The 27478-nt window shown below is 48.4% G+C and overlaps 1 protein-coding gene across 1 annotated transcript; it reads left to right on the top strand.

Moving 5' to 3' along the window:
- The first annotated feature begins 211 nt into the window (after positions 1–211).
- On the top strand, positions 212–27478 carry NAT8L (N-acetyltransferase 8 like). The gene is made up of 3 exons (XM_058804120.1): positions 212–545; positions 1765–1929; positions 25469–27478. The coding sequence occupies exons 1-3, from the start codon at positions 212–214 to the stop codon at positions 25834–25836; spliced, it is 867 nt and encodes a 288-aa protein (XP_058660103.1). The 3' UTR covers positions 25837–27478.

Raw genomic sequence — 27478 nt, 5'->3', positions numbered from 1 at the left:
CTCTCCAAAATGCAGCGGGGCTCCTTCCTCTCGTCCCGCCCGGCCGCGCTGCTCTGCGCCCCGCTGCCCGCGGGTCTCCGTGCCGGCTCCGCGCCCCGCTCCTTCCCCCTCCCCTTTTTCCTTTTTTTTTTTTTTAATCTTATTTTTTTGTTAATTTTCTGACACCTCCCCTCCCGTTTTTCTCCTCGCCCCCTCCCCACGGCCGGTTTGCATGCATTGTCTGTCTCCCAAGATGGTTTGTGAGACCAAGATTGTGGCGGAAGATCATGAATCAATCCCGGGATCCAAAAAAGACACGATCATTGTTTCCTCCTCCCAGATGTGGCCCTCTTTGGCGGGCTCCCCTCCCTCACCCCCACCTCCCCTCACCCCACCAAAAGAAGACCCCAGGCGCGACAATGTCTATATCCGCGAATTCCACCCCTCTGAACAGGAGGTGGTGCGCCGCATCTTTTACGAGGGGATCATGGAGCGAATCCCCAACACGGCGTTCAGGGGGCTGAAGCAGCAGCCCCTCACTCAGCTGCTCTACGGGCTGCTGGCGGGTGAGTATCCGCTCCCTTTTGGGGCGGGGGGCGCCGGGCCTATTCGCCGCCGCGGGTCTTCACAAAATGGTCGGAGAGGCGGGAGGCGGCGGGACCCGCGGGCGCGGTGCGGCCGGGCAGCGCCGCAGCATCGTGCGGGGCGGCCGCGGAGCCGCAGCGCTGCGGCGGGGCCAGGCGGGCTGGGAGGGGGAGCCTGGCGCCGCCGGGGATGCGCGACCCTCGCGGGTGGAAGGGCGGGCAGCCGTGCAGGGGAGGTCGCGGCGGGGGTGAGGGCACATCGGTCATTGTGGTTATTACAGGGCTCGGGGGTGCGCGGAGGGGAGCGGAGCCGGAGCCCACCGGCCGCCCCCGCGCAGCCCGGCGAGGGGGGCACGGCGTGCCGGCGTTGCTTGGAGACAGCCGGGCCCGCCGGTGAGCGGCCCCCATTCGCCCCCGGCGTGGGGAGGGGGTACCCCTGCAGCCGCACCGAGCCGCGGGGTCACCGCACCTCCCCGAGTTAAAAATAGCGCTTGCAAGGTGTCCTCTCCCCGCGGGAATAATTAATAACGCGCGCCCCCCGCCCCGAGAGGGCTTTGGGGTGGTCTCCTGTCCCCGGTGGGTGCAGGCTGGTCGCACCCCGTGTCCCAGACACCGCGGCGGACGGGATCCCACGCTGAGGGGGCCCCCGGCAGGCGCTGGGGAGCTGGGGGACGCAGCCGGTGGCTCTGGGCCGTGCCGAGAGAGCCGCCGGCTCAGAGGCACTCGCGGAAGCGCCCCAGGATGGGGACGGGCAGGGTGGCTGCCCGGAGAGTCGGTGCTGATGGAAATAGCAGTGCCGCAGTGCCGAACACATGGCTGCGGAGCGGTGCCCGCAGCGCGGCTCCTCCACCCGGCCGCGTTCCGGCCTCGTCGGGGACAGCGGAGGGGCCGGGGGCGTGCGGGGCTCTGGGGGTGCCCACGGCCCCGCTCCGGAGGGGCTCGGTGGGCCCCGGCGTGGCGCGGCGGCATCCTCCCCACCGGCTCCTTCAGGACCTCGTAAACTTCTCCGGGTTGTCTCGTCGCGATACGCCGTCCCTTAACACGATAATCTCGAGAACGTGAACTGTGTGTGTACTGCAAATGTATATTTTGACTGTGCTTGTTTTGTTGATTTATTTTTATAATGAGTTTGTATTCCGAAATCAACACTAAATTCTCTTTTCTGACAGGTGTCGTTTATTTCTCTTCCTTATCTCCATAGTAATGTGCTTTGTTGTGACCAAGTCCTTCCTGCTGACCTGCTGTTTGCCCATCTTTCTGATGGGCATGAGGTACTACTTCAGTAGAAAAGTTATCCTGCACTATCTCGATTGTGCGCTGCACACGGACATGTCCGATATTGAGCAATATTACATGAAACCGCCAGGTGAGTACGAATTCCCCGAGGGAGCCTTCCTCCCCCAGCCTGCTGGGGAACATGGCTGCTCCCTGCTGCTGGCGCCTTTTCCTCCTGTCAGCAGCACTGAGCAAGCTCAAAAGTCGCCAGAATGCAGCTCTTTAGCCACACCAGGCACAAAGCCATCTCTGGCTTTGGTTTGGGGTTTTTTTTTGCTGATTTTGGTTTCTTTAAATTTTTTTTTTTCATTACTCCCCCTCCCCCAAGTGCCTAGTCATCCCAGGCAGGCTCTGTCCACCCCTGGAGCGCTGTGCTGCTGGGTCCCACAGCCGCCCCGAGGGCTGGACTGAGGTGCCTGGGGACACTGAGGCTGGAGGATGTTATTCTGGAGGATGTGGGTCATTCCCTGCAGCCTGGGCCCACCCTAGCCCTTACATCCTCAGCTCGGTGGTTTTTTGCTCCATGCATTTGGTATTAGCTCTGACTGCAGGAGGAGAGGGAGATGAAGAGGCCTTTTAGCCCAAATGCTCAGAGGAGCCCATTGTAGCTATTGAGCCCATTTTCCCATGTCATTCAAGAACATTCCTTAATGCTGGTGTTTTGGAGGAGGCTTGGATCAGGTATGTAAAGGGCTGCTGCCACATAAGCTTGCCCTGATCTGGGTTCATCCCTTTGTTCCATATATGCATATAATTAAAAATACAGTATCTAATGATGATGATACCTTGTTAAGCTGTAAAAGACGACTTAGGTTCTAAAGACCCTTTTTTTTTTATGACCTGTCAGGTGCTATTTCCCTTTTTGTAGGCACACAACCATACTGAGGACAAGGGCAGGGGGATGCCTGGGCAGTCAGTTGGGGTTTGAGGTTTGCTTTTGGTGGTCACAGAGTGCTAGTGGTGAGCTGGAAAAGCAAGGCAAGGATGGTATCCCACCTGAGTTCCATCTTCTTGGGGTACCTGCTCTCTTCTTGGGTACCTGCTGTGTTATTTTTCCACATGACCATGTTTTTGCTGTATCATTTGCTGTATCATTCATGTTCCCCAGGTGGGACAAACCTTTCCCTGGGCACTTCTAGAGAACTGCTAGGAAGTGTAGTAACCACAAGCCTTCCCTTCCTTCTAATATGCAGTGTTACATTTTGCTAAAGTGTTGCTCCTCTTATGAAAATCGTTAACTAGCTTAATTTAGCTGTCTCTTCCCATCATAGTGTATATCTTGTACAGATATATCTTATATCTATACATAGTGCATATCTTATATCTTGTCCCATCTTACACACAGAGTGTGTTTCATTTACAGAGAGTGTTTTTGTAAAATTAAGTGATGTGTGATGTATATTGAAAAAAGCTCAATCTTCATTAAAGGTGGTGTCACAGAAATCAAAGGGTTCATAGCAAAACATTTCTGCACCTCTGTAGTGAGGCCCAGCAAAGTATTATGCTGGAGAAAAGAGCAGAAGATTCCAGTAGAATAAGAATGTGTGACATGGAGTTAATAGGTGAGCTGCTTCGCTTGTTAATGCTCAGGGCTTGCGTGGTCACAACTGAGAGGGATCACAGTGCCTGTGTTTATAACACTTGCAGACACAGAAAATAAGGGAAAGAGACTCAAAGTAATGCCCTCAATTTGTTTAGGGTCAGTAATGTAATTTAGTTCAGCTGTGTTGCCAAAATGTCTTTGAAATGTTAGCATTGCTTTTATTTGGTACCTGAAAGAGCTAATTGCAATTTTAGAGCAAATGTGTGGGCTTTAATTTTTGACAGAATTTAATCATCTAATTAGGCTTCTGCCATGGCATAAAAAGCAGATTTATGGGATTGTTGGTGCTTGTTAAAAGTTCTTGATGATAATGGTGTTGGGAAAAGGGACCAGGGAGGCTTTGGGGTATGGAGAAGGGTGTCTGTGCATTGGAACCAGCGCTGTGTGCCATAAATCCATGTGGTGCTATTTGGTGTAGCTGGCCACAAGGCATGAATCCAGTGGTTTGCTCCTGTTTCCTCCAAAAATGCAGTTGGTGGATTTTTTTTTTTTCTGTAGGACTGCAGGATAAACACAGTTATCCTAGAAAATGCCAGAGTTTTGTGCACTTTGAAGGCTGGCTGGCTGAACATCCAGAGGAAGGCAGCAATGTGCCCCACTGGCATTGCCCGTCCCACCCAAAGGGCACAACAATGGCAATAAAACAAATTCAAGCCCCAAGTTTGTCTTTTATTTGCCTAGTTTACAAATTAGCACTCAGGCAGAAATTATTGCAGTGGGAATGAGAAGGGCTTGTTGTATTGTGGCAGCTGAGATATTTGTGAGAGCTTTCTCGGTGAGGTGTTAAGAGCAATGGGATGTGGGGACAGGGTCCCAGAGAGGCTGGAGGTGGCCAGAGCTTGACCAGACAAGTTAAACCCAACCTGATATATAACTGCAGCTTGGCCTGGGAATATGACCAGGCAGCTTGCTGCTCCTTCTCTAGAGAATCCATGTTTTCCTCCTTCAATATATTTTTTTCTCAGCACGGAAAAAAGAGAGAGTTTTTTTGTGGTGGGGTCATGAATTCCTGTTTCTCAGGGTGATGAATGCAAAGGTAGAAGTGGGACATGGATAAAGATGTTGGTTGAGGCTTTGCTGAGGTTTTTGCCCTTGGAATCCAAGATACCCAGGCACAAAAACCCGTTGTTTGCAGCCAGCTCTGTGTGGTGCCTAGAGCTGGGGAGTAGTGTTGTAGTGAGTATCTACAGCAAATAGCTTCTGGTGAGGCAGGCATCTACAGTGAGGGGGTATTTTAACTATTAAAATGGATTATTCTTGGTGGTATTGTGAAAGCATCCACAGAACATGTGGGTCAGTTTATAACCAAGCCAAAAGGACCAAGTTTGCTGTGGGATACTGTGAGCACCCAGGTTAATGATTAGTGTTGAACAATTCCATGAGTTGCACCATATTAGGGCTTTTCTTCAGTAGCTTTTTTGAACCTCTTCAAGTTAGTTATTGTTTGAATTTTCCTCTGCTGGATTTTGTATGAACTGAAAAATATGTGCTGACAGTGATTTTGCAGAAGTACACTAGCCAAAATTCAAATCTTTGTTTTCTATTGCCCTCCTACACTTATGCCAAGGGTCTGGCAGAATATTTGGGCCAGTGCTTAACTTGGAGCTTGTACACAGCAGTGTGACTTGAAATTGCTTTCAATATGAAAGGAATTGTTTGTGTTGTGCTTGCTGGGGTCTTAAAACAGAAGGTTGAATGGTTCAAACACCTTCCTGAGCTCTTTGTAAATTCACATTTTTCATTTTAAAATAGCACTTATTGGAATTTACCTTCTTTTTTTTTTTTCCTTTTTCAAAGGCTATGAAAAAAGACTAGTGGAATGGCAAAAAAGAAAGGAATTGGATAATGGGCTTAATTGTCAACCAGAGTAACAAGCTCTAGTAAACAGAAAAAACCCCAACCAAAACCAACAAAAAAAAAGGAATTAATTTTAAATAGAGCCCTGCCTCTAGCATTTATCTACACAAAAAAAAAAGATGAGCACAGCTGGAGCATCTTTTATGGTCTGATGATTTTGATGACTAATCAATTTTACAGTGTCTCTTTAAGCTTCTGTCCCAGTTGGTTGTGTTGTATATTTTTTTGCAGTGGTTGGTGTGTTAGAGAGATTCTTGTGAGGCTGAGGTCTCAGCTGGAGAGCTTATGGAAACCAAGACTCCTTGTGTCCCATGCAAAACTGCTGTTCCCCAAAGCGACAGGGACTGGAGCTTTGGCTGACGAATTTATGAATTTCCTTGTGTCTGTGGTTGTTCATCGAGTTGCTGTGGCTGTCCTGGCAGGGTTTGCTGAGGTGTGTGCATACCTGACCCGGTCCTGCAAAGACCCCGTGGTGGTGGCAGCTGGGCTGTGTCAGGTTTTGGAGTTGGTGACAAGCTTGGTGGCTGCATCACAGTGCCCAGTGCTGCAGGGGAGGCTGGACAGACAGACAGCACAGAGGGGACACCCTGGGGAGCTGAGGCTGCAGCACCTGGGGGGTGTTGGTGCCCTGGTGATGCAGCAGCTGAAGCTGCAGTGCTGCTGCAGGTGCTGGGTCACAGAGCCACCCGTGCCGAGGGCTGTGGCAGCTGCACAGCTCCAGCCCTGCTCCGTGGGCAGCCAGACACCTCTGGGTGCTCCAGGCAGGGAGGGGATGGTGCTTTGCTCTCCTGCCTCCATCCAGGGTGAGCAGAGCCTTCCTGTGCTGCTGCCCTTTGTCCCCTGTGTGTGACAGTGCACGGGAGGAGCCTGCAGGGATATCCTGGCCTCCCTGCGGCACAGGGCCCTGGAAGAGGGACTGCAGGGGGATGGCTCTATAGGGGTCAGTTTCTGCTGCTCTTGGGTGGCACATTCCTCAGCTGAGCCCAAAGGGGGATGTCCTGCCCTTCTTGGCAGAGGTTCTGGGATCATGCCCTTCTGCCAGAAGAACACCAGTTAGGCAGGTCCAGAGCTGGGTTGTGATCAGGTGAGATCCTGTTTGCTGCCTCCACCTTTTGAGGTTTCCCTCACCTGCTGTGAGGTGTCTGTCTGGGTAACAAGTGGGTATTTGTGTCTTGCATCAGGCCATTTGGCAGTGGGTTTTTTCCCTCTGGCACGATGTTTGCACGGTGAACAGCTGTTTGTGAGTCCTGTGGCACCTGCTACCTCTGCTCCATAAGTGCTGAGCCTTGGGAGGCTCGGAGGTGAGCACCAGTGACTTTTGGGGTGCAGGGAAAATACAGGGTCTACCTTGGGAGGAGATCCTCAGCCCTGGAGCTGCGGTTGCTCTGCCATGCCTAAACTCTTCCAAAGACACACAGAGGGGGTGGGGAGGGTGTTTCTCCCCACTGAGCCCCGGGGCAGAGGGGCAGCCACAGAGCCCAGTTCTTCCACATTCTGGATAATGCTCAAGCTGCTAGATAAGCAGGAGTGAAGCTGCCGAGTGATAACATTGTTGGGGAAGAATAGAGCAGCTCTTGCTTTGCAATGAAACTGCTCAGTTACCTGAGCCAGAGAGGGCTCGGGGCTGCTGCTTCTCAGTGGAGGAATGTGTTTTTGGAGAGCCCTGCCCCACTCCTGGTGCCCAAGGGGCAGCTGGAATCTGAAGCATCCCTATCTGCAGCATTTCTTGCTGGCTTATGCCGTGCCCTGACCTCGTGTATCTGCCAAGCCCCCTGAGCTGCCTGTCCTGTGTTGGGGTTTTCATGCTTGCCTTTCCCCCAGTGGGGTAGGGTGGTGAGCAGTTCTGTGTGGGGCTGGGAAAGCCACGGGAGAGGCTGTGTCCTTATCTCCTCCTGGGTGTTCCCCAGCTCTGCTTCCTATCACTGCTGGCAACTGAGGTTAGGTCTCCTCAGCAGAGGAAAGTCTGTCCTGTGAGAATATCACTGCTGGTATCTCTCTGCAGCTCCATGAGAGTGCTTCCAGGGACATGACCTCCATAGCAGAGAGATCCTAGAAGATTAGGATTACAGGCTTTCCATATACTTTATAGTGGGAAGTATTTTGTTGAAGTGTTTCCAAAGCTGACTTCCTGCAAAGGAGACAGTCAGAGATTTTTCTACTGTTGCTTTTGGGTTTCTACAACTTAGCAGCATGAAACTGCCTGGTTTGGCATCTCTCATCTCCAGTGCAGAGTTTTTTGGGAAGCAAGATAAAAACAACTCGTGTTTCCAGGTGTTAGGGATGGGCTTTATCCAGCATTTTTAGTGGGCTGAAATGTTTTGGTTTTATTTGAGTAATGTAAAATGTCTTAAGAGTGGGATTGCCTCCCAAAACCCACCTCCTCTCACACTGGCACTCCATCACTCATGGCTGTCTCATTTCGCTGTGCTGGGGCCTTGGCTTTTCCATCTGGATGCAGCCCTGTCCTGCAGGCATGGGCACAGTGAGCAAGGTGAAGAGCTGCTGGCACCAGCTCTGCCCCCACCTGAATTCCCAGAGCTGGCCAAGGGCTGTCCTGGCCCAGCAGCAGAGCCCCAGTGCTGCAGCCCTGCTGATAACAGCTGGGCTAGATCAGGATGTGACACAGCTTGGGTCCCTTGCAGTGCTGAGCCACGTGGGCCCACTCTGCTCAATCCACTGGAGGGTCTGCAGGGTCTTTCCACCTCACAAAATCTTTTTTTCCCCACTTCTGGGGGCTCAGGTAGTACAGAGTAGAAGTGCAATGCTCTTGGTGAAAGGCCCACATAGGAAAACTGGAGTTGCCTGATGAGGGGAGCAGTCTGTAGATTCAGGGCTGTGTCATCCACAGCCAGTGGAATAAACATGGTTATGGGCAAGCAGCTGCAGCCTCCCCCCCTCCCGATTTATTTATCACAGGAGCAGGAACATATGCAACAAATCCATTACTCAATGTGCATACCCATAACATAAAAATAGCTCTCCCTTTAGATCCACAAGTTTGGCACAGTCCCATGTCAAAATTAGATGAAAATAGATTTTATAGTAAATTTTGCAGAGTAATATGACCTTTTTTTCACCCTCCATGTGTTCAAGCATTCTCTCTAAAACAGCCAGTCCCTCGTGTACATGACCATCACTCAGTGTTTGAGCTGTAGCCATGACTGGTGGATGTGATGCTGCTGAACCTGAGCTCAGCCTGCAGGTGTTGAAGATCCTCAGCACATGCCAGTGCTGCTCATTAATCTTCAGTAGAGGAGGTAACCAGTTGTGTAAATTGAACATCAGTAGTTTTTTAGGTGCAGTTAACTTCTCAAGACCAGCAAACACACCACATTAGGATTTAGGAACGTGAAGGAGTCAAGGACATCAGGTGTTTTGTGTTTTTTTCCTAGCTTTGAGTAATTTTTTTAATGTTTTCTGCAGTGTTAAATGTTTTCTGGCATGACTGTATGCATATTTTTTCAGGACTGTCTTAGTGAATAAACCAAAATGGGTTCTGACTCCAGAATTTTGTTCACAAGTTTAAATGCAAATTTATTACTCTTATAAAGGGGTTTTGGCAGCTCTTTTTTCTCTTGCTTTCTTAGGAATGACCAAAATTTAAAACAATTGCCCAAAAGTGTTTCAGTTTAAGGTTTCATAATAGCCTAAATTTAGGCTCTGTGTTGGATATCTGACTAGTGGCAGGAGTTTTACAGGTACAAAGCTTTGAGCTCCTCTTGACACTGAATTTTGGATGTAGGAACATGAACTGATAAATCTTATTCTCACGTTGTATTTATTTATTATATTCAGCCTCCTAGGATTACCCAAGTGTGGTCATGTTGCTGCCTCTCAGTGTGCACCACCAGTGGTCTTAATACTTTAGAAATTGCCATGGAGGATTGCTCTCTACTTGAAGAGACCTCTAAATATATTGAAAAAAAAACTGGTTTTATGTAAAAGTCTAAATCCATGGCCTGATTTTTCAAGAAGGTAGAGCATTCAAAATCTCCCCAAATTTCAGGGTGGATTTCTGAAATTCCCTCTGTAGGCTTAGATCTTGATTCAGGCAGGTTATATTTAACTTCTCAGGGTGGGAATGACTTTTGGGGTGGCTGTGAGCCCCTTGGGGACTCTGGGAGCCCACAGAGTTGTTTGCTGATGTATTGGCTTTATTTTGGTAATGCACTGCTGGGGATCTGTTACAAATAATCACATACTTGGTGCTGTTCCCTTCCAGGCTACAGCAAAAAGAGAGACCTGGAGTGTTTTGCTGGTATCTGGTTCTGTGATGAGCTGAGGGATGTATGAGCCTTTGTTGTCACTTTCTGCATCAGCAAAACAGGGAGCTTCAAAGTGTATTTTTAGATTTTCTCTTTTTCCATTCTGTGGAAAGCTGAGGCATCGTTTTGTTATCCTGACAGGTGGCTAATGAAAGGAGTCTTAAAGAATATCCAAAGATAGCAGCATGTCTTACCTAGTTTCTATTGACATATTTATTCCTTGTAACCAAATAATAGGGTTTAGGGGGGTTTTGTGGGGATTTTTGGGTTTTTTTTTTCCTTCTTTTTTTGTTTTTGTGTTTTAGTAAGGGGGGCACTTGCAATTGCCAAGAAGCCTCATGTCCTTTATTAAGGATGCTTCAAAAATTTGTTCATAGTGGTCTGGTCAGAGCCAGGTACAAGCTGTGGTATCTGTTACAGATGGCTTTGAGCCATTCTTTTAAGTCATCTATTGACCCATTGGACCCCAGCAATCAATTAACAATTTATGACAGCACAGTACAGTATCATTCATTGTCTTCTATAACTGTTTGAAGAGTGTTTCTTTCAAAAGGAAAAAAATTTATTTCTTACAGGATAGTTCTGAAATGTACACCTGTGATTCCCAGGGCTTAGTGCCAGGCTGGGCTTCTGCTTTAAAATGGGATTCTGGGAGTGAAAGGAGACCTTTCAAAATTGGTAATGGGAAGCATGCATTACAGTTGTATTTTTAAGTGGCTACATGAGATATTGTTATTTAAAGTGGGATTTGCAACAGTGTAAATGCTAATGGAATAATGCAAGGTATTAGTCCCACCACAGCGTGTCCTGCTTGAAATTGTAACTAGCAAGTCATATTTGTCACTTAAAATTCATGTGTTATTTCTAGGGCTCATCCAAGTGGCAAAACTGAAAAACAGGTTTTGTGAGAAAATGATTTTTCAGTTCAGGAACTGGAAAGTAAAAGGAAGGAAGGGTAGTTTTGGTCCAAAGCAAGCTGATTTACTACTCCCTCTCTGTTTTTTCATGTGATGAAGCAAGGATCTGTGTTTAGTGGGGGATGTAATGCTTTTTTCAGCCCAAAACACAATAGTTGGCTGTTAGAGCTTTCCTTAAGAAGCACAGGTCAGACCCAAGTGCATACCTAGGAAATGCTGACCATGATAGAGCCATGACATGGTAAAGTGTTGGTTCCCCTCAGGCAGGTCCTGCTTTGCATGGCACTGTTAAATCTGTACTGAGTCAGTGCTGGCATTTCGGGCATCCCAGGCCCTGTTTGAATTACATATTTAGGTATTTTATACTGGTGCAGTAGTTGAAGAAGTGGTGTTGAGGGGTCCATCTCTGAAGTCCTGGCTGCTGGGGCATCCCTTCCATGTGATCCTTGGAGCACTGAGCTGTGTGCCTGTGTCCTGGCCAGCAGTGCTGGGGGCTGAGCTCTGTGCAGGATTTGTGCCAGCCTGGCTTTCCTCTGCCTTTCATTTTCCACCTTTGGTGATTCAGGACAAATGTGTGAATTGTTTTGCATTGACAAAAACTGCATTTTTAAGTAAGCTGCTTGCCGAGATTTACCCTCAATCACCAGTAATTGCTATACAAGCTGCTCCCACTCTCCCTTGCCAGTGTGCTGAATCCTGACTTGGAAGCCAGCATCAGCAGTGCAAGTTTGTTTGCTTTTTACCCTTGCAACTCTTGGGCTCCGTGCTGGTGCTGCTAATTGAAATGGGGGTGCTGGACCAGCTGTCTGGTCATGTGCACCTTGCACAAAGCTCACTTTAACAGGTATCAGATATCATTAGTGATTCCTTGAGGGTTTTTTTTTTCCCATTTTTTTTACCCCTCTTCCATCCCCTAGCACAGTAGTTCAGTATCCCACATTTCAGTCTTGGGTCTAACTGCAATATTTGCATTCCTTTGAGTTCTGCTCACCTCTCTTGTCCATCCCTGTGTTGAATTCTCCCGCGATTTTTGGTCTGATCTACTTCTTGCTTTACTCATCACTTCTGGCATTTCCCATGGTTGGTGGTCCCCTACCCAGAATCCCTCTGTATCTTTGATTTTCCCCTTCCTTCCATCAAACTTTTCAATTTATGTGCCTTTACCTAATTTTATTGTATATGTACTTTCTTCTCTTCTTAGTTCGTCCAGATGTGTGGTGAGTGCAAGTAAATACTTGCAAGTATCTTTTGGTAGAAGTGTGAGAATAACAAAGATGAGAAAATAAATAGAGGTCAGCAGCTCGAGGATATTTTGTGTCTGCTAAGCTGCAAACAGTGCACAAACCCACATGTCACTGCTGGGGGGAGAACATTTTACCTAAAGGCAAATGAGCTGCCAGCAACAACATTTCTTACACCTTCTTCAGAGCATCTAACCCACATCACTTCTAGGTGTATCGATTGATCTTTTCCCCTATAACTTTTCTTACAAGCCTAATCCTTCCCATTTTAACAAGATATATAAAATCCTTATTGCATTCAGAGTGTGCAAGAAAAAAAAACACAAACGACTTCATTTTCTGAGACCAGGGTTTTTTGTTCTTTTTTTGGAGGTGCCAAATCTGTTCATCCTCCCTGGATCTAGAGAACAGCATCAGAAACACTGTGTAACACTTCTAGTGGGAATCCAGGGAAGACCTAAATCTGTAGTCTTCCAATTTAAAATAATGTTAAATAGTAGAACTGCAAAGAGAAGCTTTTGAAAACAGCCTGGTTTGGAGCACCTGCCATTTCCAAGTGCTAATTCAGATGATGGTTAGTGAGAGGCAGAGCAATGAAAGCACAGCAGAAACCTGGCTGCTGAACATCCTGATGAAGTCCTCCTTGGTGGAATTACATTATTATTGTGGGATTTGTTAAAAAAGAGAGAAAGCAAGCAGTGAAAAAGTTACTGTACAATAGAGATGCTAATGAGAGGGTTGTGTTGTTTTTTAAAATCCAAACTGTCTAAAATGGGTATTTGTAAAACACCTTTTCAAACTTTTGCTGCTTGTAAAGTCAATTAGAGTCACTTAATGTCTCTGAAAATTTATGTCTGGTGGGGTTTCAGAAGCTGTCAGTGTTCGGAGGATAACATCAAGCTGTGCCTCTTGGACAGTGATTCTTGTCTGGGAATAAGCCATCATCGGGTTTTATGGGGCTTTTTTTGAGCCATCAGTAGTCTGAGGAACATCAAAGCATCTGCAAGGATTCTCAAGAAGTGGGAACATTTTTCATGGATAACTCAAATAGCTAAAGAGGATTTCAGTGAAATCCTAAAAAAAAATCTTCACATAACCCCCCACATTGACTGAGACTGAACTCTTGGGACAGTTTGGCTTAAAGATTCAGTGGAGCATTTGCTTTAGCTTAATCATGGGCTTAAATCCCTTGCCTCTTGCTGGGAGTTTAGCATATACTTAGGGGCAGTATAGGTCCAAGTCCTCTTTGATAGTTACAGGTGGTAAACCTTGGGTTTGCTGTGTGTGCTGTCAGCTGCCTGCAAGATGAATTTATGATGCTTTAGGGAATACTGATGCACTGGAAAAAGGAGTTGTAGTTGTGAACCTGCCCTTGGATATATTCGTCCTGCCCTATCCTGGCATTGTGTGTGGAGGTTTAGTGTTGTCTTTGTAGATAGGACAATCCAACAGATCCTTAAAATACTGCAGTTCTACCCAGTCTTGTGTGGATTTTAATATCTTCTGGCTCAGGTTGCTGTAGTGCAGTTTGTATTCAGTTTGTATTTGTAAGTTGATCCCCTTTCCACAGGTCCTTTGTGAATGAGCCTCAGTCTGAGGGGGCAGGCATGAAGGTGTCTGCTTTCCCTAGCCCTGAGCAGCCTGCCCTTCATTTGCCACGTGTGTTCCTGATGGAGTGAGACATGACCTGTTACCTACTCACTCCAGTACATCACTTCACAGATGTCTTTCAAATCTCCAGCTCTTGTGGCTGGTATTGAGGCTGGGGTTCACAGAATGTGAGGTGTAACAAGCTGATAGGTGCTTATCACAGGAGGTATGGAATAGACTTCTGTAGGGACTTTTTTGGCCTGAATGTGTGGCAAAGGTTAGGGTTTTTTTCTTATTTAGTTTTAGAGATGTAGAGAGTTACACATGTAATTTTCATTTTCTGTTAATGCATCATCCACAACACATCCATTGTCTGTGCCCAGCCTGACAGATGTTTGTGTATTTATGGATGTGGAATTTTCTTGTGCTGCCAGGTTAAATAGATGTGCTGGTTTGAGTCTGGACTAGTGGACCTCAGCAGAGCTATACCCAAAGCACATTGGCTTTGATGTGCTGGGAGAGGCACGTAGAAAACTGTTGGCTTTCACAAGAGTGGCCATCCAGGTGTGTGCTTTTTCTGCACCATGGCAGAGCTCTGGCCTCATGTGGGGCATTGCCACTGGTTTGCTGAGAGTTAAGGGTTGAAGCAGTGTGTGGTGATGAAGACTCCAGCTGCCTGGGAGGTTTTTCTGGGGTCTGCTCTATTGAAAGACATTCCTTCCTATGGCAGGGGATTGGAGCCAAATGATTTTTAAGGTTCCTTCCAACCCAAATCTTGGTAGGATTCTGTGACCTGTGGCAGAAGGAGGTGAAGTCCTGAGGCAGTGTTTGCTCTGCTTGTGTGAGAGGCTCCAGCAGCAGAGTGGGAGTGGGAGCCCTTTGCCTTGGCATACACAGGTGAGTGTGTGTACACACAGTACACTGGAGCAGCCTCACCCCAGGGCTTGTTTGGCTGAGTTAGGGGTAAATATTGCAGCCCCAGGGGTTACATATTCACAGTGAGGCTGGAGAAGCAAGAGGGCTGCAGGCCAGAAAGGTGTTCATTTACAGTGGGAGGTGGGGTGGGGTGCCCATGGGGAAGGGGGTACCTGAAGGATGGTGGGTTGCCTTCTCCTGCTGTGTTTATTTTCAAGGACAGCTCTCATTGCAGTAGTGCCCCTGGCTGTCCCAGTTGCCTCAGAAGGGCTGAGTACCCTCTGACACCATCTCAGGGGGGCTCAGCATCTCCCCAAACCAGGCTTTGCAAACACAGTGAGAGTAGAAAGCAGTGGTACCAGCCCTGTCTGCTGGCTCTGCCTGGTCATGGAAGTCACCACCCACCTGGTGGGGGTTGGGTTGAAGATGTGGGAAGGTGCAGATACCAGGAGGTGCCTGCAGCTCTGAGTGGGTCAGATCCAGCCCCAGAAGGACTAGGGAACACCTTAGGGTGTGGTGGGGAAAGGGCCTCCTTCCCTGCTCATCCCAAATGGGATGGGCTGATTGGTGTGCCCAATTGGAGAGGGTCATTGCTCTAGGAAGTCCTCCAGTGTTAGAAGTGTGATGCTGCTAAAAGCACATCAAGAATACTCAGAATGCTTACTTCCAGAGAGGTTTGGTAGTTATTTATTCATTTATTTATATGGGCCAGGAGTTGGATTTGCTACAAACTGTAGGATTAGTCCTGTTACTGCCTCTAGCCTTGGATGTCAGAAGTACATCAGACCCCATTCCAAGGGAAAGGACATGTTTCTTGGCATGCTGCAGACAGAAATTGGTTTTTTCCCATCACTTTCCATGATAGGATGAGCACCTCTGCATGCTGCCTTGATGGGAGCATGCTGAAAGCCTGGGCTTGGGTGTCCAAGCCTGGTTCTCCTGACCAGGTTGATTCTCTTTCCCAGTTTCCCTGTTTAGTCACATACCCCTTCCCCAGAGGTTAGGGGAATAGGTTTGCCCAGGTGTTTGGGGGCTCATGCAGGTCAGAGAGGGTTGGTCCAGTGAGAAATATCCAAGTGAGAGCCCTTGGTGAGCAGCTGGGCAGGACAGAGGTGATGAGCTCACTCCTCACATCTTGATCTCTTCCCAATCCATTGTAATGGATTTTAGGGGCTCACCTGGGTGTGGCAGCTGGTGACAGGGTGGGTTTGTCCCAGCTGATGATAACTGATGTCCTTGCTGGTTTCCTGTGCCCTGGAAAGATTGTGTGTGCAGCACCATTTCAAGGTGTTACACTAGAAATAGGAAATATTTATTGCTTGCAATAGACTTAATGACATCAAACCATCTACCACCTGACTTCAGCCTGTAGTTTTTTACCAAATCTCCACCCTAAACCTCTTATTTTTTCCTGATGTCTTCCTCAATATTGAGTAATGAATTCTTCACTGTGGTTTCAGAGAGAATATAACTCCTTGTGGTTGCTGTTTCACTCCTATAGGTTATGAAAAGCTGGAGGTCAGGGAGGTTTGATTCATTGTGTCAGGGATTCTTGTGGAACCACTGCCATGGGCAGAAGGAAAGGCTCTGAGTACAGCAGAGCCATATTTATTGTGGGTGTTAGGATGTCCTGGTTGCTTCTCTTGGCTGTGCAGGGTTTGGTGAAGTGCAAGTCCCTGTCTGTCAGATCAGTTTGTCCTGGGAAGGAAAGCAGAGGGGCTACCCTGGGATCTGGGACTTTTCTGGTCAGTGTTTCTGCACCACAAATATTGCCTTGTCATTGCCACTCCTCAGCTGCTGGGGTAGGGAAGTCCTCATTTAGAGACTCTGAGGGCAGCAAGAATGTGGCAGGGGCTAACATCATGCTCAGAAGCACTGAAACATGCTGTGCAGCTTGTTTTGGTTGAATATATCCTATGTGTGTATATATATATATATATGAATGAATATATACCCATTATTTGACTTGGTCTGTTGTGGTTTCTTTTCCTGGGTGGGTTTTTTTTTTTGGTTTTTTTTTTTTTTTTTTTTTTTTTTTTTGTTTGGTTTTTTTCTGCTACTTTTTAAGTATGGAAATATTCTTAGCTGCTCCCTTTTTTACCTTTTAGGGGAGGCACCTCTCAGCCTTGTTTTTGACTCTGATTTAAAGAATTTGCATGTACAGATGAGTTATTCTGTCCTGATGCATCATTCTGCCATATCCTAAGGTTGAACTTACATCTTGGCTGCAATTCATCTTACCTAAGTTTCTCCTGACTGAAAGCAGTTGTTTGCAGTGAGCTCTGTAGGCTTTAGCTGTGGTCTTTGGCAGAAGAGGGGCTCTCCTGAAAAGTGACTCATCTCAAAGGTTGTTGGCCTCAAAGCAGCATAAAACCCCCTGGAAGTCTTTGTACAGCTCAGAATTATGTTTATTGTTTAACCTTAAGTAAATGAACCTTCGTTTCTCCCTTTGCTGTGAAGCATTTGGTGCAGTACCTATGTAGATACAGGCACTCTGTTGAATAAAGGGAGTCTTGGCTAAATTTAGACCAGAAGAGTAGTGATGGATGGTACAAATCAGATTGATTCTGCCCATTTTCCCTGTTTGATTTATGGCTTGGCCAAGTGCTAAGCTAAAGAAAGCCATTCAATAGTTATTGCTCAGTCCCTTTTAACAGTAAAGCATATAAAGTAAAAGTCAGCCACCAAGTAATGAATTCTAGAACATCCAATAATTGTAGATTTCCCAGTTTGTTCAATGTTTGGGAGTGAAAATTGCTGCAAGGCAAATTCAGTACCTTTTGAAAGCAATAAAGCCATGTAGTGAAAGATTGATGTAGGAGATGGAGACCAAGCTTTAACAATGTCCTTTTAAGGAGCTGGCTCAAAACACAACCAGCAGCACATTTGATCTTGTAAACTAATTTCACTAACAAGGAGCTAATTGTCACATCAGTCTTTCAGAGCTGGCACAACCAAGGCTAGCAAAGCAGGCAGAAGAGCTTGGTTTCTTTTGTCCTTAAAACTTCTAACTAAAAAACAGTTTTAACTTCTGGGACATAGGTTTACTTAAGGCTTGACTCTGCAGTTAGCTTAGTGTGTATTTTTCATGCATAAGGAGCATCTACCCTGAAAAGTTTAAATACTTTTTTCTGGTTTTGTCCGTTTGTGCAGACCAGACTGTTCTGCTGAGCCAGCTCTATTGCACTGGGACTCATCACCCAGCCAGCCTGGAGGACAATGCCCAGCCAAAATCACACATCCCAGTCTCTATCTGCTCCTTTAAGCTGTTTAATTCCTTGCTGATCGATAACAATTGCTCACATGCCAGAAGCACAGATGCTGCCTCGTTCCTCAATCTGTGCTTTCCCCCTGGTGACCCAGCAGCAGGTAGACAGACCCTGGTTGCTGCATCTGTGGTTTTGTCTTTGCTTTCTCTGTGTTGTGTCATCCTTTTCAGCAGCAGAGAGATGGGCCAGGCTACGTCTGTCCAGATAACCAGGCTGCTCCTAATCCCCCACAACTGCTTCTGCAGCTTTTGCTTAAACAGTTGTTATACACTGGCTTTGTTACAGTCTTTGCTTTTCAAGGTGCAGCATGGCCAGCAAAAAGAGCCTGATAGAAGATTTTTTAAAGTCCTGCTGTTACACTTCTTAATATAGCAGCCTCTGAAATGTGCTGGAAGGGCTGTCTTTATCCCATCTGCGGCATCGCCCGGGTTTCTGGCTGTCTCATCAAAAGCTTGCTCCTGCCAGTGCCCAGCACTTCCCGGGGCTTTGCTGAGCACCCCCTCGGGTGCTGTCACACGTGGTGACACTCTGGGCCCCAGGGGACTTCAGCATGTTTGTAGACTCAACCAGTGAAGTGCTGACATGGGGCAGGGCCACTGACAGCTCGCATTGATCCGGGCTGGGTGCTCCAAAGCCTTGCCGGGAGTGAGGTGCGTGGGCAGGAGCTGTTGGAAAGGTGCTTCACAGGAACAGGGTGAGGCTTAAAGCAAAGGTTTTAAGAAGATTAGAAATGCCTGCTGGGTTATCTCCCCAGGAGTTGCTATTTAGGACCAAACCTAGCCACTTCCTGAAGTCCCTTTGCTGCAGAATGTTTTTCTTTTTTCCTGTCAAAATGAGTGTGAAAGTAAGCTATAGCTAGCCATCAGCATCTTAGGGGTTTTCTGGGGGCTTGGCACCCCAAAATGGAATGCCTGTGTTGGAGTAGCTGGGTGCTTTTGGGGCTGCACCAGCTCCATGAAAGTTTTCATACTGTTACTCTAAATTGCAACCCCACCGCCCTTTCCTCCCCCAGGTGCATGTAGAGCTGCAGTGGGGCCATCACCTTTGCAGATGTGCTGCTGCTCCAGGCTTGTCAGCCCTGGCATGGTACAGCACATGCCACTCTGAATGCAGATATGGTTGTGGCTTGCGCTGGTGCTTAGGGCAGCAGTTCCTGCAGTCCAAACCCCATCACCCTGCCTCTCATTCCATGCTCAGGTTTATCAGCTCAGAGGCCAACTCTGCACTCCTGTCTCCCGGGGCAGTTTGAGACCCACTGCTGTGCTGGATTGGGGTCACAGTGTTTCTGGTAGCAAATGTCCATGGATCTGCCCTGTGGCTGTGTTGCAGACTGAATGCTGGATGTCACTGTCATCCCACTGTTTCCCTGCTGCTTGCAACTCCGGAGGCTTTGGCTGAGCCTTGTGCTTGTGGCAAGTACCTTCAGCCCTTGGTAACAACACAGGTGAAACCTAGCAAGGATGGAAAAGGAGGTTGATGGAGAAGTAGATGAAGTGGTTGCTCAGAACCAAACCATCCATCTCTTTTCATGCTTTGTAGGTGATCTCATTGCCTGCTGCCCAGATGCTCCATGAATTAAGGGATGTCACCCACCCTTGGCATATAGATGCACTGCCCTGTGCTCTCCAGACAGGAATTATTTATAACAGGGCAATGTGTCCTGCAGTGGTAGATTATGTGGGCTTATTTATGGGGAGGAAGGTGTCCCACAGCATTTCTTATTTCATGCATGGATAATTCCTGTGTCCCTGACATATTTTGTTCCCCCACACCTGGGCCTTGTCTGATGCTCATGGATGTCAGGAGTGTTGGAGTCAGGATCTCTTGCATCTCACTCAGTTTTCATAGCCATAAACTACACTAAAATGCCATTATTTTGTAGGACCCTTCTAGGAAAGCCTTTTAACTGAAGTCAAGTGTAGAGTTACTAGCAGAACTTGTGGGAGCTGTCATGCAGCCCTGCCTGAAGCCAAGGGAAACTAGAAAGGTGGAAAGGAGAGAAACTCAACACTTGGGAAAGATGGAGGGAACGAGGGATAATAGGATAATGGCATGCCTCATAAACACAGGGAGAAATCCCTCCCCATCCTGGCTAGCTGAGCAGTTGTAGTCAGTGACAGGGACAGCTGCTGCCTGTCCTTGGTTGGTCGCTGCACCCAGGCTGCCTGTGTCTGGCTGGGTGGCAGCTGATGTGCCCTGTCTGTGCCCTCCTGCCAGCAGCATTCACGTCCCAGCAGCCAGGCTGTCCCCAAAAGAGCCTCCTTTCTCCCCTGATGCTGATGTGACTCGGCTGCTCTGCCCTGTGTTTCACCAAGGATGAAGGGCAAGGAGGAGGGAGTGTTGCCTCGAGTGCTGGGTGATTCCTCTTCTCCTTCTTCAAGACCCAGACAGGATAAAAGGGCAGGAATTTAAGCAACATCAGCAATACACAGCCACAGCACAGCCAGCTTTGGGCTAGGGACTCTGTCCACTTGCTGCCATGTCCAGCTTGTCTGTTAGAGTGATGCATGTGAATAGTGCTGGCAGGAGGAGAGCCCAGACACTGAACTTTGGGGCTTTTCAGCAGGTTATTGGTGAATAGGTAAAAACAGCTCTGCACTGGGTCCTGATTCCCTCTGTACTGCCCTGCTTGGGCCACCCCTGCTTAGCACAAAGAGCTGCTGCTCTGGCCACAATCACACCAAAAGGTGGCACAGCAGGCTGAACAAGTGACTGCAAGGGCAAGCACTCGAAGCTCCATGATGTGACAGCATGTTGTGCCTCCTCTGTGCAGGTGTTTCTGTGTGGTGGTGTCACACCAGGCTGTGGTGCAGCCAGGGGTCACAGGGAGGAGTCAGGGAGCTTTTGGATCTCTGGGATGAGCAAGCCTGTCACTTTTGGCAAGCCTTTGTGCAGGTATATTAAGAGCATGGAACACAGGCAATTGCAGACCCTGTCCTATGGGAAGTACAGAAATTATTTTGAGCTTTTTGGTATTTGGACTTTTTTCCTTCCCTTTGCCGCTTCATAACAGCCTGGAGGAAAATGTAGGAGAGGGGTTTGCCCTGTGCAGGGTGCTTTCCTGCCTCTGCTGTAAGGATGCACAGGAGCTGGTGCTGTCCTGGTGGGCTCCCAGCAGTGGTGATGGAAACTGCCAGTCCCTTTGCTGGATGATGCTCCAGGGACATCACCTGTGACAGCTTTGAGCCAGCAGGGAAATTGCTCACATTTGTGTTGTTGTGACATGCCAAAGCAGAATTGAAAGTCACAGTCTCTGCTTGAAGGGATATTTTCTTAAGAAGTTGCATGTCTGTCTAGAAATTATGTTCCATGCATAAGCCTCTAAGAATTAATGAGAGCTTGGCTGCACAGATAGCAGTGCCACCCCTGAAGAAAAGGAGAGAAGACTGGCATGCCTCTGGGCAAGATTTCCATGCTTGCCTGTGCTGAGCTTCCAAGGAAAACTCCTTCCCACAGGGATGCATCCATGCAAAATTAGCACCAACAGCCAGTGGTGGCCCCAGGATCTGCTGTGTCCTCTCCCCAGCCCTAAGGAAAACAGGGATAGGTTTTACCTGCCTCAGCCCTCACCCCTCAGTGTGCAGGTGCTGGCACTAGGGAGCACACAAGTGTTGAGGCAGCAAAGGTTTGCTTGCTCTTGTGGGAATGCTAGAATTTTCTAGAAAGCAATGTATTTGAAAAGCATGTGGAAGACAGAGCTTTGCCTTTTCAGAGCAACACAATTCTGGGGCTGCTGAGGCTTAAGAAAGCTGTTGGATCCTGCAATAGTCAGTCATGTGGGACTCATGCTGGTGAGGAAGGCTGCTGTCCCTGTCCCCTCTCCCTTCTAGCACTACTCTGCTATTGCTTTTGGCTCCAGTCTTTCCACCCATCCACCCACCGGCCTTTTATTCATCAAAAGGTGTAGAAGAATTTGCAGCAAAAATAAATGAATTTATTTTCACCCACCATCCATCCTCATGGGCTGCGTGGGGGAGAGCTGTGCAGCTCATGGCAGTGGCGAAGGCTGGGAGAGGAGGCTGCAGGCACAGCCAGAGGATTCCATGGCAGCCTCGGCAGGAGGGGAAGATACGTGGCCAGCATGGTGCCACTACTCTGGGGACATCCTTGGTGTCACATCCTTGGGGTGGTGTGTCAGCAGGACTATGAAGGCAGCCCTGTGCTGTGGGAGTTGGGTAGATGGATTAGAAGAATACCCTCTTTGGTCTTCCTCTAAATTTAAGGGAACCGTCCTTAAATTTAGAGCAGAAAGACAGTGCCATCTTGTGTGCTTTCAGGCTCTGGATGCCATCAGCTGAGCAGCCATGTCTGACCTTCCTGTGAAGCATGAGCAAGCTGAAATTGTGTTCCTTGGCAGGCACATCACAGCCATTTAGTGCCTTTTTTCATAGGTGTGTGCATCACAAGGTGGTTTTTTTAATGGAATGGTTTGGGTTGGAAGAGACCTTTCAGGACCATCTTGTTTCAACCCCTCTGCCATGGGCAGGGACATCTTCCATCAGACCAGGTTGCTCAGAGCCCCATCTAACCTGGCCTTGAGCACTGCCAGGGATGGGGCAGCCACAGCTTCTGTGGGCAGCCTGTGCCAGTGCCTCACCACCCTCATGGTAAAAAAACCCAAATCTTTCTTTATTGCATCTTTAGTCTGTGATGTGAGCTCCTGATGTCAACATTGTGTGGTGAGGCAGCAAGCTGAGGAAGAGGAGAGAGCTAAGGGAGGGTGGTAGTGGGTTTTCCATGTCTGCTTCTCCTCACTTTTACTTTTGGCAGCCCAGAAGGAGTCAGGAGGGAGTGCTTGGTGTTTGGCTGGGAGCAGATGGGGCCTCTGGAAAGTGCCTCCAGTGCTTCAGAGTGGTGTTCCCAGGGCAGCTGTGGTTAAATGGAAGATGTCCATGAAGAACAGATCCTGGAGTGAGGAGGAAGGGCTTTGGGTGACCACAATGATGGGTTGGCAGAAGGTGGAGGCAAGTGAGGATGAAGGCAAAGGTAGAGATGCTGCCATGAGATGAGTATCTGGAAGGGCAGGGAGAGTTGTAGCTGTCAGGGTCTGTGTTTATCTTTGCAGCAGTGATTATTTTCAGATAGCATGTGAGAGAGTAAAACGTCAGCTCCTGCTAATAATAGCCCTGCAAACAAGGCTGTTGCTCATTACTGACAGCTGAGATGAAGTTAGTTTTGTTTCATCCTAGGTATGAAAAAGTGCAAAAACAAGCTGTGCTCTGAGTCAATATCCTCAGCCCAGAAAAGGTCAGGAGGAGACCCTCTCCCAGCCCTGGGATGTGGCAGTGCCAGGTGCTTTTTCCAGGCAGCTTCCACCATGCTCCAGGGTTAAGTGCTGCTGGAAGAGTGGGTATGGTGAGGAGCTGCAGCTGGCTGGCATTGTGGAAAACATAGAATCATAGGATAGGATAGTTTGGGCTGGAAAGGACCTTTAGAGGTCATCTAGTTGAGCCTGGGTAAAAATCAGTCTGAGGACCTTCTTCCTGTGGAACTGGAGGGATTTCCCAGAGGAGAGGAAGTCTCAGCCCAGGGTTGGCAGCCTGTGGTGATCCCAGGACAGCTTTCAGGGGCAAGTCCCCATCCCAATGGAATGCAGCTGCTTGGAGGAGGGATTTGACAGCCCCATGGGGGAAAGCTGTTCCTGACCTTGTTCCCACCTTTGGGAGCTTGAGGTGTCTTCAGTAGCCTGAAGGAACTGGCTGCTGGTGATCCTTGGAGCAGACACAGACACAAGGAGGACAGCAGGGTAGAAGTCTTGGGGACTAATGGTGCTTGTGTAAAGGAGAGCTGAATACAACTCTCATTGTTTGAGCAGATGTGTCCTGTCTGTGGCTGATTATAAGTGTTGTGTGCACAAAACACACTGGGACATTTGCCAGATACTATTTCTTTTCGTGTTGAACTCAAAATCATTATAATTAAGCTTTAGAATTGTAAGCAAAAACTAACAAGGAGTGCATATTTGCTGTCATGCTGCTTGTAACCAGGTCCAGTCCCTGCTGGGATGGACAGGGGTGGGAGTATGGACAGGGTGGTCAGAGGGCTGGGAATGTGAAAGGTTTGGCGGCTCTGTGGTAGCGGATGTGTCCAAATTTGGGTTTTAAATATTCAGAATGCCTCAAAGTACCAGAAACGTGCCATTTTACAAATGTGGGAAGTGTTGCTGAGTGAGCTTTAGCAGCCTCTCAGGTTTGGTGGGCACAGAGAAGAGGTGCTTGCTGAGAGGAGAAAATAAGGAATAAAAGTGGGAAGCAGTCGTGGAAGCAATTGTGTAATCTTGGGTTGAGAGGAACCCAGGTTGTTTCTCTGGTTTGAGGGGAAATGAGGCAGACTTGCTGAAGAAGCAGCTCCAGGAGGAGTTGCTGTGGATGGGGCTAGATGACGGAGATGTGACAACTGTGCCACCAGCTGCAGCCCGGTGGACACCAGGTGATGGCTGCTTCAGGGCATTTTTGGGGGCTGCCCCAGGAATGGAGCCCCAGCTCCCCAAGTGTGGGGAAATTCCTGAACCTCCTTTTTGGAATTACACTACAGGAGTGGTAGCCATGCATGTAGGGTGAGAATCACTGTGACCCTTATGTTTGGTGTGCTCGCCGTATGGCCAGAGGTGTGATGGATGGGCTGGGGAGTGAATTGGGCTCAGCCACCACGTGATGAGCACTTTAAGACCAGCAGTGAGATCTCCACCCTGCAATTTGTATGCAGAGTGAGGGTGGCTGCTTGATTTCAGTGCTTGTAGGTGTTCGTCTGGGGTCGTGTCTGAATAAATCACGTTGTGAGATCCGAGCGAGCGCTGGGGAACAAGTCGCGCTGTCAGTGCGGCAGCGGAGCAGAGACATCTCCACTGCTCGTGATAAATGGGTCAAGATGGGCCCTGGTGTTTTAAAAATTAGCTGTTGACCTAGATAGCAGCAGCATGATGACTTGCCCACAGTGGGAACAAGAGTGAGTGTTGCTGGAGCTGCACATTCCTCTGAATGTGAGGATGAGCCCAGTGTGCTGAGGTGAACCTGGGATGGTTCCCTGCCCCTTGTTTGTAGCCAGCTTTTCCTTGGAAGCTGGACTGTGCCACAGGGAAGAGGGCAACACCTGGGGCATCTCATTTGGATGGCTTCATGGAGTCACTAGGTGCACTTTTCCTACTACAGCTGCAAATGCGCCTCCCACCACCCCATGCTTTGCTCTCCTCCAGTGAGAAAGTGTACTGAGTTGTCTTACTCATGTTTCCCCTGGTTTTTCAGGAGGGGTGGTCCCTTGCCCCCCTGGGCTGCATTACTCAGGTCTTACAGAGGTGTGCCATGCATTTGGGTTGGAGCAGTAGGAAGGGTTGGTGCAGAAGATGGAGCTGCTGCCCAAGTCAGGTTCTCTTCTGCTTAGCAGCTGGGAAGAAGCCCATTGCCTGCACCGGGGGTTTCTCCTGTCATGGGGTCTTCTTCCTCTGGATGAAAACATATTGCTCCAGAGCACTGAAAGTCAGTGCTTTTCATCTGGGCAAGAGACCTCTCAGTGCCCATGATTGGCTGCTGTATTGAAAAGTGGCTTCTTGAGTTATTAAGCAACTGGTCAGGCCACACCTGGAGTACTGTGTCCAGTTCTGGGCCCCTCAATGATGCTGAGGTGTTGGAGCACATCCAGAGAAGGGCAACAAGGCTTGTGAAGGGTCTAGAGCGCAAGTTCTGTGAGGAGCATCTGAGGGAGCTGGGGCTGTTCAGGCTGGAGAAAAGGAGGATCATGGGAGACCTTCTCATTTTCTACAACTCCCTGACAGGAGGTTGTAGCCCCTGTGCATTTTCCTTGGGAAAACAACATTTCCTTCACGTTGTCAGGGAAGAGTGTTTTTTCCTTTCTTATGGAGGTCATTAGTCCCCAGATGTGACGTGATTTTGGACCCCAGGCCCTGCTCCCAGAGGTGTCTTTGACAATGGCCACTTGTCTGTCGGGGGTGACTCCATGTGCTGCTTTATCTCCCACAGGCTCCTGCTTCTGGGTTGCCGTCCTGGACGGCAATGTGGTGGGGATCGTGGCAGCGCGGGGCAACGAGGAGGACAACACGGTGGAGCTGCGGCGCATGTCCGTGGATTCCAACTACCGCGGCAAAGGCATCGCCAAGGCCCTGGGCCGCAAGGTGCTGGAGTTCGCCATGCTCAACAACTACTCCTCCGTCGTGCTGGGAACCACGGCCGTGAAGATGGCAGCCCACAAGCTCTACGAGTCCTTGGGCTTCAAGCACGTGGGTGTCGTCGAACATTACGCCCTGCCAGGGATGACGCGCTCCTTACTGGAGAGAATGTTTTTCCAGGTCCGCTACCACCGCTACCGCCTGCAGCTGCGGGAAGAATAAAAAAAAAACCCCACCAACCAAAACAAAACAAAAAAGTATTTTTTTCCCCCCCTTCCTCCCCCTTCAAAAATAATAAATTATCCTTCTATTTCTCATCACCATTGATTTGCCAATTTTGGGTTAGAGTTTTTGTACCCTCACGTCACGTTTTGGTTTGCTCCGTTCAGCTCGATGGGCCGGCCGAGCAGCGCCCCTTCCTCGCATGCTGTAGGTGGTGGTGTTGGGAGTCCTGCAACCCAGCGGGACGGAGCAGCGGCCTCTCCTTCCCAGGTACCTCTGTAAAGCACAGAAACTTACTGCAAAATAGTACAACTGCTCTGGTGTACATAGTCCTCTCCTTTTCCAGGTGTAAGATAACATAGTGATGCATTCATAATAGTGCAGAAATATTACTTGAATGCAGTTTTCAGTATTTCACGCACCAGTAAGTAGAATATGCATTCCTCTTACCGTAACCTACTGGTTAATAGAGAAAAGGTGGGGGGTGCACCTGCCCCTCCGCCCCAACCCGCTTGCTACAATGCATGAAGAGGGAAGCGCACGCACTCAAACACATCGCACTGCCACCACGGCACTGGTGTTGCACTTTTTTTGGATGTGCCTCATTCTGCCAAATGTCTGAGAGACCCCAGGTGCATCCGTAACCACGACTCCGCTCCAGCTCCCCCTCCTTCCTAAGCCAGCACAGACTCGGACCGGCTGAACTGAGCCCCATTGTACCATAGTGTGAAGTTAAGATCAAACCTGAGCATCTCCTGCGCTGTTCCGTAGCCACGCGTAACCTGCAGTCCTGGGCCAGACTCCGCATGTGCGTTGGACTTTCTCTTTGCTGCCTTTTGGGGTTTTGGTTTTGTTTGTTTTCATCTTATTTTTAAGGGTTTTTTTGTTGTTGTTGTTATTTTTAGTTTTGGCTTTTGCTGAATGGTGTCGTTGAGGTGTAATGGAGGCTGCAGTTCCTATGGCAACACATTTGCACATTAATGTGCGCACCAAATCTCACCACTTCAGAGAAGCAACGTGTGACAGATAATAGCATTTTGGGGAGCACCAGGGTGGGGGGGAGCGTACTTATTATCTTAACCAGCTGCTTGTTTGATAAATGTAGATGGCCTCACTGCAGCCTTCCATCAAAGGTAATTAACTGCTTTAATGATGTCAGATTTGTGAATTGTATAATGCAAAAAGCAATGCAAAGCAGATTTGGCATGTGTCTGTACCCGGTATGTATGTACAGTGCCTGCCAACTAAAGAATAACCAAGACTACAGCTTCTTCTAGCCTGAGATATCAACTTTTATAACTTATTTAAACAAATAGCAACTTTGCATGAATTACATCTTGGGGAAAAAGAAGACTGGTAGGTTTTAATTTTTAAAGCGTGGTATCAGAGGTATTACAGAAAACCATTTCTGGCTGCACTTAATTTCGGGTGGGTAGAGGGGTTTGGCTCTGCTAATACATTGAAAGGGAAAACCCCTTTATTTACTGGGAAAAACAATTGTAATTTTATGAAGTATTATGTGTGTGGTGAGGGGGGAACCCCCCACCTCACCGTGATGAAGTTGGTGAAGGGGTAGAGCATGTGTTAACCACGCTTGTGAATACAATGGAAGAGTCAGCAGGAGAGCTGCAGAAGGAGGGAG

The sequence above is a fragment of the Ammospiza caudacuta genome, chromosome 4 (assembly GCF_027887145.1).
Source record: "Ammospiza caudacuta isolate bAmmCau1 chromosome 4, bAmmCau1.pri, whole genome shotgun sequence".
Lineage (NCBI taxonomy): Eukaryota > Metazoa > Chordata > Aves > Passeriformes > Passerellidae > Ammospiza > Ammospiza caudacuta.
This window is presented reverse-complemented; position numbering and strand designations above follow the sequence as displayed.

Bases quoted from the DNA above. Each gene is read 5' to 3' on its own strand.
- NAT8L (XM_058804120.1), top strand. From the start codon at position 212: ATGCATTGTCTGTCTCCCAAGATGGTTTGTGAGACCAAGATTGTGGCG. The intron at 546-1,764 runs GTGAGTATCCGC...TTATCTCCATAG, and splicing joins GCTCTACGGGCTGCTGGCGG to TAATGTGCTTTGTTGTGACC. The intron at 1,930-25,468 runs GTGAGTACGAAT...TATCTCCCACAG, and splicing joins ATATTACATGAAACCGCCAG to GCTCCTGCTTCTGGGTTGCC.